General features: G+C 33.8%; 1 protein-coding gene across 13 annotated transcripts; it reads left to right on the top strand.

Moving 5' to 3' along the window:
* The first annotated feature begins 504 nt into the window (after nt 1–504).
* LOC125842612 (topless-related protein 1-like) lies at nt 505–8,778 on the top strand. 13 transcript variants are annotated; one of them, XM_049521917.1, is made up of 32 exons: nt 512–545; nt 1,489–1,595; nt 1,685–1,864; nt 1,952–2,065; nt 2,158–2,316; nt 2,532–2,649; nt 2,741–2,797; nt 2,889–2,945; nt 3,023–3,079; nt 3,171–3,227; nt 3,319–3,375; nt 3,467–3,523; nt 3,615–3,699; nt 3,804–3,874; nt 3,994–4,204; nt 4,300–4,409; nt 4,484–4,553; nt 4,651–4,727; nt 4,815–4,910; nt 5,013–5,108; nt 5,197–5,324; nt 5,408–5,642; nt 5,884–6,030; nt 6,113–6,175; nt 6,340–6,468; nt 6,567–6,677; nt 6,746–6,934; nt 7,336–7,464; nt 7,547–7,642; nt 7,945–8,133; nt 8,237–8,403; nt 8,485–8,777. In XM_049521917.1, the coding sequence occupies exons 2-32, from the start codon at nt 1,519–1,521 to the stop codon at nt 8,648–8,650; spliced, it is 3,555 nt and encodes a 1,184-aa protein (XP_049377874.1). In that variant the 5' UTR covers nt 512–545; nt 1,489–1,518; the 3' UTR covers nt 8,651–8,777. The 13 variants fall into 13 exon arrangements, with proteins under 13 accessions (XP_049377878.1, XP_049377881.1, XP_049377882.1 ...); XM_049521921.1 differs by lacking the exon at nt 2,741–2,797 and having other exon boundaries at nt 505–545; nt 8,485–8,778; XM_049521919.1 differs by lacking the exon at nt 3,023–3,079.
* The last annotated feature ends 11,591 nt before the right edge of the window (nt 8,779–20,369 follow it).

The raw sequence follows: 20,369 nt of genomic DNA, 5'->3' as shown, positions 1-20,369 counted from the left end.
AACAAAAAACAAAACACAATAGGACCACATTTCACTAAATTGTGTAAGATATATTTGTACTTTTAAATAATTATTACTAATGTACAATATTAATGGGATCATATATTTATATAAGAGTCTTTGAAAATATATTATATCTTATTATCATATCGATATGAGTGATTTTTTTTCATTGACCCAAGTTGAGATCAGAGAAAAATATTATCTCAGATAAATTATTAGTTACCGAGGCTTTACCTATGTATTTTATGATACTTAATTTTTTAAAATCTCATTAATTATTAATTTTCCTAATAAGTCTAACCACCTACTTTTCTCTTACCCTATATTTTAGGTCTTGTTAATATTAAAAAGAACGCACTAGGGAAGTAAAATTCCATTTGAAAGCGAAAGAAAATCTAGATAGTTTTGTCCTGATAAGTAAAGCTGCTTATAGTAATAAGGCAAGTGACTTATTGTCTATTAGCTATAAAAAGGAAGAAAGTATTGCCAACTTTCCTCTTTCTTTTATACAGCACAGCACTGCACTGCAGGTTTTTAGACAGGTAAGCCGCAGTTTTCCCTTTTTAGAATAAAACTTACATTTTTCTATCTTCAAAAACTTTGTGAATTTTGTTTTTTGATTTGATTGAGGAAACAAATTTTACGAGTCTCTGAATGGTATTTGATTTAATCTTCTCTGATTGTTTCGATTTATTCTGGCATTGATTGATGATGAGTAGAAATGTTTCTTTTTTTAGTTTTGATTTGTGGTGGAATTGAATTAGAGTGGAGAATTGTGATTTCTTTTCTTAGCTGTTGATTGCTGTATTAATCGTTTTAACATCTATGTATGTTTTGTGTAAGATGCTAATCTAGGCATAAAAGTTGATATTTTTCTTGTTGTTGCCAATTTTTGTTTGTATTTAATTTTCCGTTACATTCCCCATTCACTTCATAGGTAAATTGTTGGTCATTAGATTTTGACATTTGAATAATCTTGACTCTATGATCGGAGTGAAAAAAGGGATCTAAAGAAGAAGAGAGGCTAGATTATATTAGTAACGAGCAAACCTTGTATGTGTATCTCCGAAAATTTTGGACATAAATACCAATTAGAAGGTTTGAGATGACCCAAAAAGCGATTTTTGTGCATTTTTTGAGATTTTTCCTCAATTATTCTACTTTCATGTGATCTTTAGCCTCTAATTTTTGGAGATGAATCTTCGTCTTGTGAATTTTTGAGTTCCTCTAAAAAATTTCTGCCTCATTTTCTAATATAAGGGAAATGGAAAGCTTACTGAGTGAGCCGTTGTGGTGCCTACCTATCCCATTGAGGAAGGAATGAGGTCAAATGTAGTTCCTCATTTGGAAATAAATATTGTTTGAATTTAACAAAGATATACGATAATAATTGAGTTTACTGTCGTAGGTTTACAAGGTCTAAACAAAAGCTACTGTGGTTCTATATGTCATACGCTTCTTACTGATCTCTCTGATTATCTGAAGGTTTTGAAGGAAGAAATAACACATTTGGCTATGTCTCTTAGTAAAGACCTTATATTCTTGATATTGCAATTCTGCAATGAGGAGAACCTCACGAAAACTGCTCACATGTGAGTTTCATCTTATTTCACTCTTTCTATTCAGTTACGCGTATTAGAATAAGATACAATTTTATCTGAATTGTTAAGTTGTGAAATAGGTTAGGGCAGGAGACAGGGTTTTTCTTTGACATGGGACATCTTGAAGCTCTCGTGCTTGGTGGCAAGTGGGATGAGATTGAGAACTACCTTTCAGGTTTCACTGGTGTCACTGACAGCAGATATTCTAAAAAAATGTTTTTCGAGATTAGGAAACAAAAGTTCCTTGAGGCACTCGACAGGTAATCATAATTCAGATGTAATATGCATTATTGTGAGGCAAAAGTTTGGACAATGTTCTTATATATATATATTTGATTGGGTGATAGGCAAGATCGTAAAACTGCTCTTGAGATCCTTATGAAAGATCTTCAAGTGTTTGCCGAGCCAAATAAAGTGCTTTATGCAGAGATGACTCAGCTTCTTACATTCGATGACTTCAGGTTAGGTTATACTGATTATCTGTCCGTCATAAAATTGTACAAGTAAGACGCCTGGTCGACAAGAAACTTTTATTTTTAATTTCTGTGCACAGAGAACATCCTTCACTTGCTTTATATGGAGACACATTAACTGCTAGGAACCGCATAATGAAGCTACTTAAGGTTGTCATTGAATCAAGCCCCCAGTTTCATGGAAGACTCGACTTTCCAGAATTAACCAAGTCAAGATTGCGCCGTCTAATTAATCAAAGGTTTTATCTTGCTATTTTCTGTCTTCTCTCTCTTTCCTGAAATCTGCGTATTTATATTCAGCTGTGCGGTGAAACTCCACCAACTACAATATAATCTAATTAGCCTTTTTTATCCCCTCGTTTCATTCGTATGATGCACTCGATAATGTCTTAGTTTCCTATTTATACCTTTTATGGATGTTTGCAAAGAGCTGATGTCATTTCAATATATACAGCTTGAACTGGCAGCATATTCATTGTGCAAAGCCTCAGCAAGAACCGGAGATCAAAACACTCTTCACTGATCATAAGTGTTCCATACCTGAAGATCAGTCGGTTACGCAAATGCCAAGGGTAGCTTATTTTGAAGAGTTTATTAGATTATAGCATTACTTCACATCTGCTGAAGACATTTCCCGCTAATGTTTGAATCCTTCTTCCTTAGCCTAGCCAAACCATATCGGCTGCAACCCCAGATCAGTCTGTTATGCAAATGCCAAGGGTAACTTATTTTGAAGAGTTTATTAGATTATAGCATTACTTCACATCTGCTGAAGACATTTCCCACTAATGTTTGAATCCTTCTTCCTCAGCCTAGCCAAACCATATCGGCTGCAACCCCAGATCAGTCGGTTACGCAAATGCCAAGGGTAACTTATTAGACTATAGCATTACTTCACATCTATTGAAGACATTTCTGACTAATGTTTGAATCCTTCTTCCTCAGCCTAGCCAAGCCATATCGGCTGCAAACGCAGATCAGTCGGTTACGGAAATGCCAAGGGTAACTTATTTCGAAGAGTTTATTAGACTATAGCATTACTTCACATCTATTGAAGACATTTCCCACTAATGTTTGAATCCTTCTTCCTCAGCCTAGCCAAACCATATTGGCTGCAACCCCAGATCAGTCGGTTACGCAAATGCCAAGGGTAACTTATTTTGAAGAGTTAATTAGATTATAGCATTACTTCGCATCTGCTGAAGACATTTCCCACTAATGTTTGAATCCTTTTTCCTCAGCCTAGTGAAACCACATCGGCTGCAAACCAAGATCAGTCGGTTACGCAAATGCCAAGGGTAACTTATTTTGAAGAGTTAATTAGATTATAGCATTACTTCGCATCTGCTGAAGACATTTCCCACTAATGTTTGAATCCTTCTTCCTCAGCCTAGTGAAACCACATCGGCTGCAAACCAAGATCAGTCATTTACGCAAATGCCAAGGGTAACTTATTCTGAACAGTTTATTAGATTATAGCATTACTTCACATCTGCGGAAGGCATTTCCCACTAATGTTTGAATCCTTCTTCCTCAGCCTAGCAAAAGCATATCAGCTGCAAACCCTGATCATCGACAAATATTTTCTAGTTCGTCCATTGTAACTGATGACATAGCTTCTGGTGAGGCTGCTGCTTCAGGAAACTTACTATGCAGTTGTAGAGTACTATATATTGATAAACAATAGTGTCGCTCTTGACTTTTTCGTGTTGGCTGTTCTTGTTAGCTTCTACTTCGAAGGCTGTTCAGGATTCTGGTAATTTATCTGATGTAAACACTGCAAGGGATATGAACGAGGTGATGTACTTTGAACACACATAGTCATTCTATTCTCCCAGTTTAAGAGCATGTCCTCATTTGATGGTTTAGTTGCTTATCAGTAAATTTGAACTCCTTGAGTAATTATATTCATGCAGAAAGTGTTATCCACAACTGCTCCTTGTCAAGACCAGGATACATCGGTTAACCTCTCGGATGACTTTCCGAAGACCGTTGAACGTGTTTTAACCATTGGCGCCAATCCACCAACGACCAGCGATTATCCAACAATCAGTAGTAGTTATCCGACGGTCAACTATTATCCAACCACAATGGATTTTCACCCTGTTCAACAGACACTTCTGATAGGTTTCTCATTGAAAAGATAGTTTCGCAAACTGATATATTTGTGATAAAGATTTTGAATCCTGAAATTCATTTCTAGTGATGATATTATTTTGCAGTTGGAGACGGTGGTGGAGGCGTAGAGCTGTGGGATGTTAGTTCTGGAAAAATGTTGTTTAGAAGAACGTTAATGATGTGGGAAGTAGAGGCTTTTTCAGCTGAATTTCTGGTACGAGTACTTATAACTGATAGTTAAAACTTAGTTTCTTACTGTAACTAAAGGTGGTGGCCATAACTGTTCAGAAAAGTATGGGTGAAGATCCGAGGATCTCAGTCAATCGAGTCCTATGGAGTTCCGATGGCTCTCTCTTTGGTATGTCTTCATATATTTTGATTTGGAGAGGAACTTATTTTCTGAATTTGGTGCTCGGTTAAGTTAATATTGCTTTAAACTTGGAACAAATGAACAGGGGTTGCATCTTCTAAGAACATTGTTCAACTATATAGTTATCATAATAATGACAATCATGCTGAAAACCATCTGGAGGTATTTTTCTGCAAATTCATCTTTGCTTAATTTTTCTTCTTCTCTTTTTGTTTCGGTTTATTTCTGATAGAGATTTTACTTTCTCAGATTGAGGCTCATTATGGCAGTGTAAATGATCTTGCATTTTCTAAGCCAAATAACCAACTTCTTGTCATAACGTGCGGTGAGGACAAGTTGGTCAAGGTTTGTTTGTTTACATGTTAAATAAATTAAATACAATCAGGAACTCTAATTTGGTAAAATCATGACAGAGAAATTGGCTAATGTTCAACTACTTATTTGAAGGTCTGGAATACTAACAATGGTGCTAGACAATATACTTTTGAAGGTCATGGAGCGCCCGTTTACTCTCTTTGCGCTCACGTGAAGGAAGATGTTCATGTAATTATACCTCTTTATACTGCTAAAGCTGCTTACTATTAAGTATATATATATATTTAGAGCATTCTGTTTCATTTTTCTGCCTCAGTTTATATTTTCAACATCAACTAATGGTGAAATAAAAGCATGGGTGTATGAAAACTCGGGACCAAGTGTTTCTTATGAGGCTCCTAGTAAATGTTGCATGAGAATGCTTTACAGTGCCAATGGTAAAAGGTGATTGGCCAGACTAATTTCATTCTTTTCTGCTTTTTGTTTTTTGGTTTGTTGGGACGGATACTTAGTTTTGAAGCTTGTAGGCTTTTTTCATGTGGGACTAATAAAGATGGAGACTCGTACTTGGTGGAATGGAATGAAAATGATGGTTTCATAGAAAGGACCTACCTCGGACTTGGCAAATGTTCTTCGGGTGTTGTGGAATTTGATATCAGCAGGAATAACTATGTGGCTGCTGGAGATTCCCATGTAATCAAAGTTTGGAATGTAAATGATGCTCAACTCTTGACAGTTGTCAATGCTGGTGGAGACCTTCCTGTATGTACTCTACTAGCTATAATCATTTTACGAGAATCCTAAAAGATGCACTTTTTCTCCCTTTTGTTTCTGATTTCTATGTCAATGCTGAAGTGGACACTAACATAACTCAATACTTAAAAACGAAAACCAGAAAATGCAGCTAGTTTGATATAAGTACATGATTATGCAAATGCCCTCTTTTAACTGTACTTACTTCTGTAGTATAACACAGTCTGAAATTCTCATTTTCTTTACCAAGGCAAGTCCATATGTTCGATTCAACAAGAATGGCACTTTATTGGCTGTCTCTGTGGATCAGAACAGTATCAAAATCTTAGCAAATGATGGTGGCCGCATTTTTCTTCAAACTTCATTGGATGCCTCTACATATCTATCTACAAGAGAGGTCTGCATGTCAAACTTAATTTTTTTTTTCTCAAGATAAGAAAAACAATAGTTATGGTTTACCTTTATATTGTTCTCTACAGATTGCAGGCAATTCCCTAAGTGGTCCTGCTAATAGTAGCCCGATTGATGGCATTGTCCCTCCGGTTCGTGTTGAAAGAAACTGATGTTTCTGTTATCAATTCTTTCTGATATATTTAATTCCATTCCATCTATGCTAGTTATTTCAGCTTCCACCTTTTTAAAACATATTAAATAAAATTATAGACAGCTTTGTAGTGACTTCTCAAATTGATTGAGTGCTGTACAGGAAAAGACAGCAGAAAGCCTGGCAAGTATGGAGCATCACAAGATATTAGGGAATCCGAGCACCTCTAAGGTCGTCCAAATTTCACGATGTCAATCTTTGAGGCTCCCCTCGGAAGTGAAGACAAATAAGGTATGAAATCATTCTTAGATTATTGAAATCTCATAATATGACTCATTGAAATTAAAAATGAGGGAACTTCTTATTGAAATTGCAATCAATTATTGCAGGTGTGTAGGTTAGCATATACTCAGGCAGGAAATATGCTTGTGGCCTTAGTCGCAGATGGTATTCATCTACTCTGGAAATGGTCGGAGAGTGATTCTAATTTGACTGGCCAGGTAAAGGAGTTTTAGAAAATGGCTTAAATATTTACGTTTGTCGGCTGACCAACATGTTTATGCTGTAGACAACACCAAAATGCACTCCTCAATTGTGGCAACCACGGAGTGGGCAGAGTGGGGTGGTTTTGAAGAACAGTCTGCCCAGTAGTGATGCAGGAGCAGTTTCACCTTGCATAGCTTTAACCAATAATGGTTTTTATGCACTTTCGGCATCCGGAGGAGCAGTTTCTATATTTAACTTAAACCTCTATAAGGTGATTACAAGAAAATGAAGTTTATGCGCTGCATAATGAAATGCTTCTCTCTATATATATTCATTCCTTTGCCCATGAAAGTTTCCTTCAGTTCCGAACTGAAGTAATCAAATCATGTTAGTTACCGTAAGTGTTTAACTGTTAATGGAAATGAATTTTCAAGAATCAATACTGATAACAGGGTATATACTGGTACTTTACTTTCATGTGATTTGAATCCACGATTTGCTTTATGTTCTTCATTTATCCTTCACTTGCATGATGCTGCCGTTTATGGAGTCTTTGATTTCTTCTGAAGAAGTAATACTTTTAATATTGAAATGCCCTGGAGATTAGAGATTTCATCCTACTATACATAATTGGTTCCATTAATCGTTCCTTCTTGTTCTTGATAACTGCAGAAAATGAAAAGTATCACGCCTCCTACACCTGCAGCAACATGTATTGCTTGCCACCCGACTAATAACAATGTGATTGCTGTTGGGATGGATGATTCGACAATCATTGTCTACAGTGTCCGTTCGGAGGAGGTATCATATTTGCCTCCCACTTCCTTTTGAGGCAAGTGTCAAATACGTGCCGAAGTTGATTTTTTTTCATTTGATTTTGCAGTTCATAAGCAGGCTTCAGGGACACTCAAAAAGGATTACTGGACTTGCATTCTCTAACACACTGAATGTGCTTGTTTCTTCAGGAGCAGACTCTCAGGTTTTTTCTTTCACCATTAGAAAGAAGTTGACAATTGGTTTGCTATATTAACTTTGTAGCGTCTAATAGCACATTTTGTGTCGTATTTGATAGTTAATTCTGTTTGATAAGTTAGAGCCTCCAACCCCTAATTTGTATTTTTCGTATTGGAATGAAAAGCAAAAGCAGCATGGATTTATATATCCAACCACAACTAGCTTCCAAGTTGTTTCCTTTGCGATAAATGATTGGTAGTCTTTTTAGTATCAACTCTTTTACTTGAATGAACCGGCTAACAACCGTCTTCTACTTTACTTTCCCAGATAGTGGTGTGGAATTCAACAAACTGGGAGAGGGAGGGAAGTACAATGTTGCAGATGTCTGCAGACTGGTTACCAACAGAAGTATCAGAGACATCTGTCGAATATCAGCGAGATGAGAAATGCTTCCTTGTCGTACATGAGACTCAAATTGCAATCTATGAAACAACAAAGCTAGAATGTGTGAAGCAGGTGCTCCCTGGCTCCTATTATAGTAATAAAAAGAAAGCCATGCATACTGTTGTCTGTCCATATGAACAATAATTAACAATTTTTTAAAAATTTTATTTGGCAGTGGATGATCAAAAACTTCTGTGCGCGAATTTCACATGCAACATTTTCATGTGATAGTGAGTGGATATATATTGTTATGAAAGACGGGATCATTTTGATACTCTCTGCTTCAGATCTCTCCCCCAAATATGAGATTGATCCTTCTACTTTCCTCACTTCTGATTTGAGGTAATTAATAATTTGATGTACTTTATTGGAGTAGTCAACTGGTTTTTGTATTCACTAGTCATTTTACTGTTCAAAATGTAGTTCTCATGTGTTCCCTGTGGTGGTTGCTGCTCATCCTCAAAATCCAAACCAGTTAGCTTTGGGTTTAAACGACGGTGGAGTAGTCGTTATTGAACCTTCAGAGTCTGATGGTAGATGGTGTGAGCCACCCAAGGCGACGACTCTTACCAATGAGCAACCAATATAGCAGTAGTTCCATTCATTTGATGATTTCTCATCACTTGGAGCTGCTTCTTGCTATTGACAAACTATAACTATATTGATTTTAGTTTCATAAAGATTATACTATATATGAAAACTATTCATTTACTGTTATATATTGTTTTTATGTTTCATGAAAGGCCTCTCTTCATTCACTATTTTACTTTGAACAGCAACATGGCTGTAAAATGGGAGTTTTAGAATATTAATGTGTCCAGTCCTCATGTTGTATTATTCCCATTGACTGTGACCAAACTGCGTTCCGAGTATCTTTGTAGAGAAGAGATAAATCTTCCCATAAGATAGTCAGGGATAAACCGCTCTACAGAACATGAAACAACAGGAAGGAAAGTAAAAACCCCGATAAGAAAGAAACCAAATCTTATTTACTTTTTTTCAACAAGGGAAAAAATTAGCTCTAAATGAGATATCATGACTTCAACAACAAGGCACGATAAACAAAGAGAAAATACATAAAGTCCTTACTTAACTTATAGGTGTTTTTAAGTAGATACCTAATTTGCAAGTGGTCTAATTACTCCTTCACCTATTTTAAAGTACCATATATAGATACCTCCTTTTTCGATCAGTCCCAGTTATGACAAGTATTTAACTTTTAATTATTTTAGTTTTGCCTTTTATTTTCTATTTTGATCCATTTTCTTTTACTTTTTTCTCTTTTCCTTCTCTTCTTTGCCTTTGATTTCTCCAAAAATCTCTTTGAATCCCACCATCTCAATCCACTACAACAACACTTCATCATATAATCACTGCTAAACCAACTTTCAATCACCAAATAATCAAAATATGAAAATTAAAATTTCTATCAAAATCTTAAATTTAAATCATCTTCACACTAAATCACCTCTTCATCTATTAGCCTCAACATTTCCTATCTCTAAGTTTTAAGAAATAGAAAACTACTTGATCAATTTTATTTTATTTTTAAAAAGAAAGTGCAATAATATTGCATTTAAAAAATAAAAAATCAGGGCAAGAATGACGGTATCTATTTTTTGGTTGGCTAAAAAAGCTTCTTAAAAGGTTGTTAATGCCTTAATGGTGATGCGGGGAAGATGGGTCTACTTCATGAAGAAAATAATTTAAATTGGCAATGTCACATGGCGTTTTACACTGGTTTGGGATTATGTTGTAACTCCTTCACGCGTTCAACATTTGTGCGTGTAATGTAGGGATGCAATGGGGCGGGGCGGGGTGGGTTTAAGGTTGTGCGGGGCGGGTGGGATGTGGGGCGAGTTGAAGTGGGTTTTTTAAAAATTAATGTGGGGCGGGGCTGGTTACGGGTATATGTAATTTCATGTGAGTTCAAACTTAATTTTAATTTCTTACATGTTATAAGAGTGATAGAACATTATTTATTAAAATAATTTCTTTAAAACTACTAAAATATTGAAGATAATAATGAAAATAGTTCAATAAAAAATAATACAATTTCTTACATGTTTCCAATTGACCTCTAAAAAATAAAATTTTAAGTCACTATCCTATTAAATTAATACAACTTAATGAATAAATGAATTTCTTTTTATGAATTTTATTTTTATTATCAAACTTAACTAGAAAAAGAAAATATTATGCGGGGTGGGGTGGGACGGGGCGGGTTGAAAATGAAAAAAGTTGTTATGTGGAGCGGAGCAGATTAAAAATTATGCGGGTTAAGCTCAACCTGCCCCGCACCGCCCCATTGCCATCCCTGGTGTAGTGACCGAAGTTTACACCTAAGTCGAGACATGGTACTTGAAACTACTTGTGATTCCAAACTAATCCTTGGCATAACATATTCATCAATAACAAAGTGACTTGTTAATTTTATATATATATATATATATATACCATATCATATCATGTTATATTAAAAGTGGAAAGAATGTTAGGCAAAAGTTAGATTACCAGTTTGTCCCTATATCAAATATCAATACTATTAATCATCTAATCAATTTTTAATGAAATATTAAATAATAAATTTTAATTACTACAAGGGCGGGCTACACATTAAGCCAGTATCAAATTTATCAATTTTTTCTATTATAATTTATTCATGTTGTATGGTGAATTAATATTAAATTTTTATAAGTAATTATTATCAATAAGACAAAACGACTCCTAATTATATTGTTCAATGAATTACAGGTGAGGACCAAATGTTACATAATTAAGTAGGAAACTGATGGGCCTCATTTATTTTTTCGGGATACTAAGCAAATAGTCCTTGGAATGAAAATAATTACAAACTTATAGCCCATTACTTTCATATCCTCCTAAATAATTACATTATATACCCCCTCAAACAATTGGCTATAGAAACTAAAAAGCCCTAACAATAAAATTTCAAAACAACAATTTTCGTCACTTCAACAAATCAAAAAACCCAATTTTTGATCAATTCTCTATTCTACCCCAATTCTCCTTCCATTTTTATCCGCGATTCTCATTCTTCCCTCATTTATCCTTCTTTCTTCATCGACGATTTTCCTTCTTCCAGTTCAAGTCAACACTCAATTTTGAGGATGGAGCAAATACCCATTCTTTTACAACACAGTGAAATTTGGAATTCGCAAAATAAAGTTGATGTACTGCTTATAGAATATACTATAAATGTCGAAGATTTTGTAAAATAAATAGCAGATCATTTCAAACTTAATGGAAGTATTGACATACGTTATTCAATTGCGGAAGAATTTATGTAATTGAAAGTATCCAGTGATATGGCCGTCAAAGTCTACCTCGACTTGAAGAAGAAGAATCAGGATATTGCTTCTATCCGTTGATCATTCCCTACAACTGTAAACAATGGAAAAATGATCAATTATTTAGAAATATCTCAAAAAAGTACTGAACTATCGATTTATGAAAAAAACCTATGTAATGAAATTGATCTTCTTGCTAATAATATTACTAAGGCAATGACTTTCATAGAGATAATCGTAGACATCTCGAAATAATCAATTCAAGTTTATCAAATCTACCAGAACAAAATCACTCTAGCTCAAGTTGTAAAACGACATTCAGTTCACGAAGGTTTTCAATATAGAACTCCGAGATCTTGCAAAAACAGATATAATGCCTATACATAATCTTGTATATGACATATTATTTTTCGTAGATTGATGAAACAATTAAATTTTTTTACAGAAATACTGAATGATACAATAGTAGTATATGGCTTGTTGTTCTGGTATCATTCAAAAATAATCTGGAGAAAATAAGAAATTACTAAATGATATGATAGTAGTATATGACATATTGTTCTAGTATCATTCAGAAATAATCAAGAACAAATGAGCAACTACTCAATGATGTCGTAACAATATGTGGCATACTATTCTGGTATCAATCTGAAGAAAATGATCAATTATTGAATGATGTCACAGTAGTATATGGTCATATAGTTCGGGAATCATTTCAGAAATAATCTGAAAAATAAGAGCAATTACTAAATGATACCATAGTAGTATATGACATATTGTTATGGTATCATTCAGAAATAACTAAATGATAGCATAGTAGTATATGACATACTAATATGGTATCATTCAGAAATAATCAAGAAAAAATGAGCAATTACTCAATGATGGCATAATAGTATAGGGCATACTGTTGTGGTATCATTCAGAAATAATTTGAAGTAAATGAACAATTACTAAATGATATTGTAGTAGTATATGACATACTAATCTGGTATCATTCAGAAATAATCAAGAAAAAATGAGCAATTACTAAATGACGTCATAATAGTATATGACATACTGTTTTGGTGTCATTCAGAAATAATCTGGAGGAAATGAGCAATTACTAAATGATACCATAGTAGTATATGACATACTGTTCTGGTATCATTTAGAAATAATCAACAAAAAAATGAACAATTACTAAATGATACCATAGTTGTATATGGCATACTAATCTAGTATCATTCAGAAATAATCAAGAAAAAATGAGCAATTACTCAATGATAACATAATAGTATATGGCATACTGTTGTGGTATCATTTAGAAATAATTTGGAGAAATGAGCAATTACTAAATAATATTATAGTAGTATATGACATACTAATCTGGTATCATTAAGAAATAATCTGAAAAAATGAGCAATTACTAAAAGAGTATCTATATATTATATTGGTATCATTAATATTCCTACTTCACACCCTACTCGTTAGTTAAATTATACTAAAAGAAAATCTATATACTCTAATGGTATCATTACGATTTTCTTCTTCATAAATTACTCATTACTAAGTGATACCAATAGAGTATCTATATAGTGTATTTGTATCATTAAGGTTTTCTTCTGCATACACTACTCATTAGTATATGATACTAAAACAGTATCTACATACTTTATAGGTATCATGAAGGTTTCTTCTTCATAAATTACTCATAAAACCATGCTTCAAAAATATTTTATAAGAAAAAATATTGTATGAGTATCATTAAGCTTTTTGTTTGTAACTAATTCATTATGCGTCTAAAATAGTATATCTCTACTGAATGGGTATCATTAAGGTTTGTTGTTAATAACTAACTTAGTAAGTGATACTAAAATAGTATATAAATAATGTATGAGTATCATTAAGCTTTTTGTTCATAACTAATTTATTAAGTGATTCTAAAATAGTATATCTCCACTGAATGAGTATCATGAAGGTTTGATGTTAATAATTAACTTTGTAAGTGCTACTAAAATAGTATATAATTATTGTATGAGTATCGTTAAGCTTTTTGTTCATAATTAATTTATTAAGTGATACTAAAATAGTATATATTTACTGAATGGGAATCATTAAGGTTTGTTGTTAATAACTAACTTAGTAAGTGATACTAAAATAATATATAAATATTGTATGAGTATCATTAAACTCTTTAGTCATAACTAATTTATTAAGTGATTCAAATAGTATATTTTTACAGTATCGGTATCATTAAGCTTTGTTACTCATAACTAATCTATTAAGTTATACTAAAATAGTATATAAATAATGTATAGAATCATTAAACTATTTGTTCATAACTAATTTATTAAGTGATACTGAAATAGTATATCTCTACTGAATGAGTATCATTAAGGTTTGTTGTTAATAACTAACTTAGTAAGTGATACTAAAATAGTATATAAATAGTGCATGAGTATTGTTAAGCTTTTTGTTCATAACTAATTTATTAAGTGATACTAAAATAGTATATCTCTACTAAATGGGTATCATTAAGGTTTGTTGCTAATAACTAACTTAGTAAGTGATACTAAAATAGTATATAAATATTGTATGAGTATCATTAGCCTTTTTGTTCATAACTATTTATTAAGTGAAACTGAGTGGGTATCATTAAGGTTTGTGGTTAATAACTAACTTATATATTGGCATGTTATCATTAAGGAATATTTTATGTATTGGTAACAATGATATGATACCATTATATTATATGCATATATTGTTGCGGTAGCACTAAGGTTTCATTCATTCGTTTATTTACAAAACCACTCATATCTTAATAATACCATAATAATATATTCATCTACTGATATGGTATCATTAAGGTTTTCTATAACCATTCATGTACAACCGAATCATTTCTCAATGATACCATCACAAAATATTATATATTGATATGGTATCATTAAGGTTGTTTTCATATATTCATATAATGTTAAAGTATCATTAAGATTTCTTGAATTGTTCATGTACAACCAACTCATTTCTCAATGATACCATCACAACGTATCATATACTGACATGGTATCGTTAAAGATTGTTTTCATAGATTCATATACTATTGTGGAATCATTAAGGGCTGTTTTCATATATTCATATATTGATATGGTATCATTAAGGTTTTATACAACCATTCATGTACAACTAACTCATTTCTCAATGATACCATCACAACATATCATATACTAATATGAAATCACTAAGGATTGTTTCATATATTTATATACTACTATAGTTTCATTGAGATTTCCTACAACCATTCATCTACAACCAACTCATTTCTCTGTGATATCATCATAACATATCATATACTGACATTGTAGCATTAATGAGTGTTTCATATATTCATATAGCAAAAATATAGAAAGATGATTTTTTTTAAAAAAAGAAGAATATAAACTAACAAAAAAAAAGAAAAAAAGGAATTAAGAGAAAAACGAAAAAAAAAGAGAAGAAAACAAAAAATAAAATATTATCAAAAGAGACCTAGGAATAAAATGATATATGAGAAAAAGACAAAAATTGTCACGCTCCGAGCCTACACCCTGGATGGGACTGGTACTCAAGAACCATTGCTGGCCCCAAGTGAACCATTGGCCTGGCTAGACTCTCGGTGGAAGACTTTAAGCATTAAGAGAAAAAAAAATGCAAGATAACTCAACTGTCTCAAACTAAACTCAGAATGTTTTAGAAATAAGTATTTAACTTAGCCAAAGTGGCAACTCAAATCTGAACATAAGTCAATAACAAGATAATGACAAATGAACTAACTAAGAGCCTGTTTGGATTGGCTTAAAAGTCTGTCAAACTTACTTTTAAGTCAGTTTTTGACTTCTAGAAGTTTTTGGCAAATATAAAAAATGACTTAAAATAAGTTTAAGAAATGACTTAAAATAAGTTACGAAGTGTTTGGTAAGGTAAAAAATGACTTAAAATAAATCAAAAATGATTTTAAATAAGTCCAAAAACCAAAAGTAGGTCTCCCCCTACTTTTTATTTTTGAATTAAAAGCTAACTTTTTTAAGCCAATCCAAACGGGCTCTAATTGTCTATGAAGCCTTTAACAATTGAGATGGACGTCGGGACAAGACCTACGACATCCTAATGAACTAACCAATCAAAGCAATAAAAAGGGAATCCTCCAGAAAGCAACGAGGCTCACCAACTGACTCTGAGCGCTCAACTGGATCAGTGAGGTGCTGGGTGCTGATCCTGGTTACCTGTATCTGCATCATAAAACGATGCAGGCCAAATGACATTAGTACATTGAATGTACGAGCATGTGAGGGGAAATCTAAACAACACTTAAGCTTGAACTGGAATCTAAAAGAAATACTTACCTCAGATTTACTCAACTCATGGATACCCAACTCAATGCAGAAATAAACAATAGAAAAGATATAGTTTATATAAAGCATTTAAAACAGTAAGAAACAACTCAGTATACATGTATACAATAAAGTAATATAACTTTGTGGGAGTTTCTCTAACCGACAACCATCACTATAAGCTATGTGATGATACAGTGTCTCGCCCACGCTGCCAGAGCTGTCCTATAACTTGCCGCGATATAGAACACCTCAACTAAGTGGATCCACTAGTCTATGCTAAAAAGCACTAAGAAATCATTTTAAAAGTATGACCCTTTCTACCCACGTTGGCTACATGGTTTATGGAAACATTGAGTTGTTATGAACTCGTCCCCACATCGGTGCTCAATACTACTCCCAAAATACTCAGCTCATATGTTTAAAAACAAAAACTCTTTCTGTGGTTTGAGATAATTACTCAAAATCTAGCTCAAAGGCTCTCTTGGAAATCGGTGTTTGCTCTCTTGTTTAAATGTGAAAACATTTACTCTTTGGGAATACTTAGTTCCCATATACTCTTTTTAAAGAAATTAACTTCATTTGTTACTCTTACTTAACTCAAAGCTCAAGTCTTAAAACAAGTTTAAAGCATTTGTAAAAGATTTTGTGAAATGACTCTAAGAACTCTCTAGACTTGGCTCTTAACTTTTCTTGAATTTGAATTTATGGATTCAAGGATTGTGATTTGTTATAGGAAAGATCTTGTGATGTTTAGGAGTGTTTTTAGATAGTTAAACATAAGAAACGATCAAGAAATCACTGTTTGGAAGCAAGTCCACGACGCAGAGATGCATTAAAATATTTGATCGCGAAATTAATTTTGAAACAGAGGAGTCTGCGTCCTCTCCGTGACGCGGAGGTGATTTTTATGCACTGGGGGAGCAAGTCCATGATGCGGACTTGCATGCCAAAATCTGCTCGACTTTTTTCTTCTTCATTTTCTCACCTCAATTCGCGTAATTTGATTCTTTTTCTCAATCCCTCCTTAGATTCAAATACCCAGTATATGTACCCAAGATTCTAACTCAAAACAACTCTAAAATCGACATGATTCCATCAAGAACTCCACAATCCCATCAAATCTCAAGAACTAAAGCAAATTTCAAAAACATAATTCAATAACATCATACTCTCAACTTTCTAGAAACAAATTTCGCTGAAACAAATATGATTGGCGTGTGGGTGAACGAACCCAACGCTATGAAAGTCTCACATACCTCGTAGGATTGAATCCTTGGCAAAATCCACAACCAAAATCGCAAGAACTTGACGAATCTTGAACTTTTTTTCTCCTTTCCTCCTCTTTTCTCTTCTCTCAAAGCCCTAGCGTAATTCTCAATTGCGTAAACTGAACTAACTGAGTTTAGACCCCAATTAATTTACCAAAAACGTATTTAATTAATTGGGTAATGAAGAGACCAAAATACCCTTCTAAAATCCAGTTTTGGCTTTCCTTATCTAGACAACCCAATTTCAAATGGGCATATCTCCCTCATACGAACTCGAAATCAAGAAAACTCGGTGGCGTTGGAAAGATAATTCAAAGATATTTCCTAAGGTATCTTGTAGCACACCTAAATAATCCTAATATATGATTTATAGTCATTTGAATTTGACCCAAAACTCATCATTAGCTTAACTTGTCAAACTTTCCAAATTTGATTATTTCCAAGAACGGCTTCTTCCAATTTCTAGTTCTTTCTAGCTCGAAGAGCTGTGGGTATATATTCTTCATATCCTCCTCAAATTTCCAAGTAGCTTCCTCAACAAACTGATTTCTCTACAGAACTTTGACTGATGCTACCTCTTTCGTTCTTAACTTGTGAACTTAGCGATCTAGAATTTAAACAGGAATCTCCTCATAAGTCAAGCTATCCTTGATACCAATATCTTCAGTTGGTATGATCAATGACGGATCACCCATGCACTTCTTCAACATGGAAATATGAAATACCGGATGGACCGCTGCTAATTCTTGTGGTAGATCCAGCTCATAAGCTACATTACAGATCATTTTGAATATTCTGTAAGGACCAATTTACTGGGGACTAATCTTCCCCTTCTTACCAAACCTCATAACACCCTTCATGGGTGAAACTTTCAAGTAAACACAATCATCTACCTCAAACTCTAACTCCCTCCTCTTAATATCAGTGTAGGATTTCTGACGAATCTGCGTTGTTTTCAACCTTTCTTGGATAATCTTAACTTTCTCCATAGCTTGATGAACTAAGTTTGGTCCTATAAACCCAACTTCACCAACCTCAAATCATCCAATAGGAGATCTGCATCTTCTCCCATAAAGAGCTTCATAAGGGGCCATCTGGATGCTAGAGTGCTAACTATTGTTATAAGAAAACTCAATAAGAGGTAAGTGATCATCCCAATTACCCTTGAAATCAATCACACAGGCCCTCAACATAGCTTCTAAAGTTTGAATAGTGTGCACTGCTTGACCATCTGTCTGTGGATGAAAAGCAGTACTCAAGTTCACCTTCGAACCCAAACCTTTTTGGAAAGACTTCCAGAACTGTGCAACAAATTGTGCACCTCTATATGATATAATCAAAACTGGAGCGCCATGAAGTCTAACTACCTCTTGAAGATATAATTTAGCATAATCCTCTGCTGAATGGGTAGTCTTTACTGGCAAAAAGTGGGCTGATTTAGTCATTCGATCTGCAATTACCCAAATGGAGTCATGTTGCCTGCGAGACCACGGCAAACCTGTAATAAAGTCCATATTAATCATCTCCCACTTCTATTCAGGAATCTTTATATTCTGAGCCATACCACTGGGCCTCTAGTTCTCTACTTCAACTTTTTGGCAATTCAGACACTTAGCAACAAATTCTGCAATGCCCTTCTTCATACTACTCCACCAATAAACCTCTCTCAAATCACAATACATCTTTGTGGAACCCAAATGGATACAATATCTGGAGATATGAGCTTCCTCCATGATCCTCTCTTGAAGTTCATCCACCCTCGGCACACACAATCTACCTTGATACCTCAATACACCATCTCCCTATTGTTCAAAAGCCATTATTTTTTGCTTATGAACATTTGCCTTCAATTCAAGAAAAATAGTATCTTGGTCTTGCTTTTCTTTCACTTTTAACACTAATGATAATTCAACTCCATTCATCACGACTACCCCTCCCTCTGTGGACTCCATTAGGCGAACTCCCAATCATGCAAGTTTGTGCTTATCTTTCGCTAGTTCTTTCTTATTTTTCTCAAAATGGGTGGTACTACCCATAGACAACTTGCTCAAGGAATCTACAACAATATTAGCCTTACCTGGGTGATAAAGAATACTCATGTCACTACACCATTTTAGGAATACGGCCACACTAATTCTGGACAACACTTGTAAAGTGTTGCCTAAAATATTTTTGGGGATGCTTTCAAAGCGTAGCCCGAGTTTTTAACTTTTAGCTACACTTTATATTGGCAACAATTAAACAGTGTACTCTTTAATGGTATAAGCTACACTTTATAAGTGTTGTTACAATATGATATAATTGACAACAACTATTAACATATATGGCCACACTTTTAAAGTGTCCTATTTTTATAATTGTAAAAACAACACATTAGAAGTGTGTCCTTAAAATTTTCACTAAAATATTACATTCCCTCCAACATTTTTAACTCTCCCTCCCATTTTTATTGGCCAAATTGTTTTTTTAGAAAACATTAATTTTAATAAAATACATAAAACATTTGTGAGAAAAACACGCGTGAGTTCTCTCTTTCTCGGAAGAACTGAGCTGAAGAGTTGAAGAACTGAATAGCTGAAGAAATGAAGTCGAATAACTAATAATGATAACGATTTCGTCAAGCGTGAGTTCGATTCTCTTCTCCGATAACAATTTTGTTAAGCGTGAGTTTGATTCACTGTTCCGTAAGTACTAAAAATAGTCTTCTTGTTATTGATTGATTTTTTGTTTTGTGTTTAGAAGAGGAGAACAAGAAGGAATTGATTACTTTGGGGTTGTTGGCAAGATGAATTGAAGCTAGAACACGATTTCAGACAGATTTCTAGCTGAAGAGCTCAACAGCTGAAGAACTCTCACTGAAGGACACGATTTACATCATAGTTCTCGCTGAAACATGATTTTGTTGGAGTAGGGTTTATCAAGTAACAAATTTTATCTTTGAAAGTCTAAATTTTAGCTTTAGGGTTTTGATATTCTTGTGTTTTTGATACAATTTTTGGGAGTGTAGCTCGTATTTTAGCTTCATCAGATGATTTTTGGGAGTGTAGCTCGTAATCACTAAATAAGTATAAGTGGCTGATTCTCCACTTGAGAATTTCTTTTTTATTAGGCATATAAGCCGATTAGGGCTGAAATTGTCCAAAAGTTTGAGTTCATGTAATCGATTTTGAATGCTTACAGTGAATATGCCTTGAGTTCAAACAAGTAGCTAACCAATACATTACATGATAGTTTAGAAGTTTGATTCTTCACTTCATGTAATCGATTTAGAAAAGTGAAGTTTGCTTATACTTAGATGTTTTGTTCCAGTATCTAAGGTGTACACCAAAAAAAGTACAGGAATTACTCGATATAACCTAGTACTTACTTTTTTT

The sequence above is a fragment of the Solanum stenotomum genome, chromosome 10, assembly GCF_019186545.1.
Source record: "Solanum stenotomum isolate F172 chromosome 10, ASM1918654v1, whole genome shotgun sequence".
In the NCBI taxonomy this organism is placed as follows: Eukaryota; Viridiplantae; Streptophyta; class Magnoliopsida; order Solanales; family Solanaceae; genus Solanum; species Solanum stenotomum.
This window is presented reverse-complemented; position numbering and strand designations above follow the sequence as displayed.

Excerpts from the sequence above, each read along its gene's own strand:
- LOC125842612 (XM_049521917.1), top strand. The coding sequence starts at position 1,519 with ATGTCTCTTAGTAAAGACCTTATATTCTTGATATTGCAATTCTGCAAT. Across the intron at positions 3,080-3,170 it reads CGGTTACGGAAATGCCAAGG|CCTAGCCAAACCATATTGGC; the intron begins GTAACTTATTTC and ends CTTCTTCCTCAG. Across the intron at positions 4,728-4,814 it reads ATGCTGAAAACCATCTGGAG|ATTGAGGCTCATTATGGCAG; the intron begins GTATTTTTCTGC and ends TTACTTTCTCAG.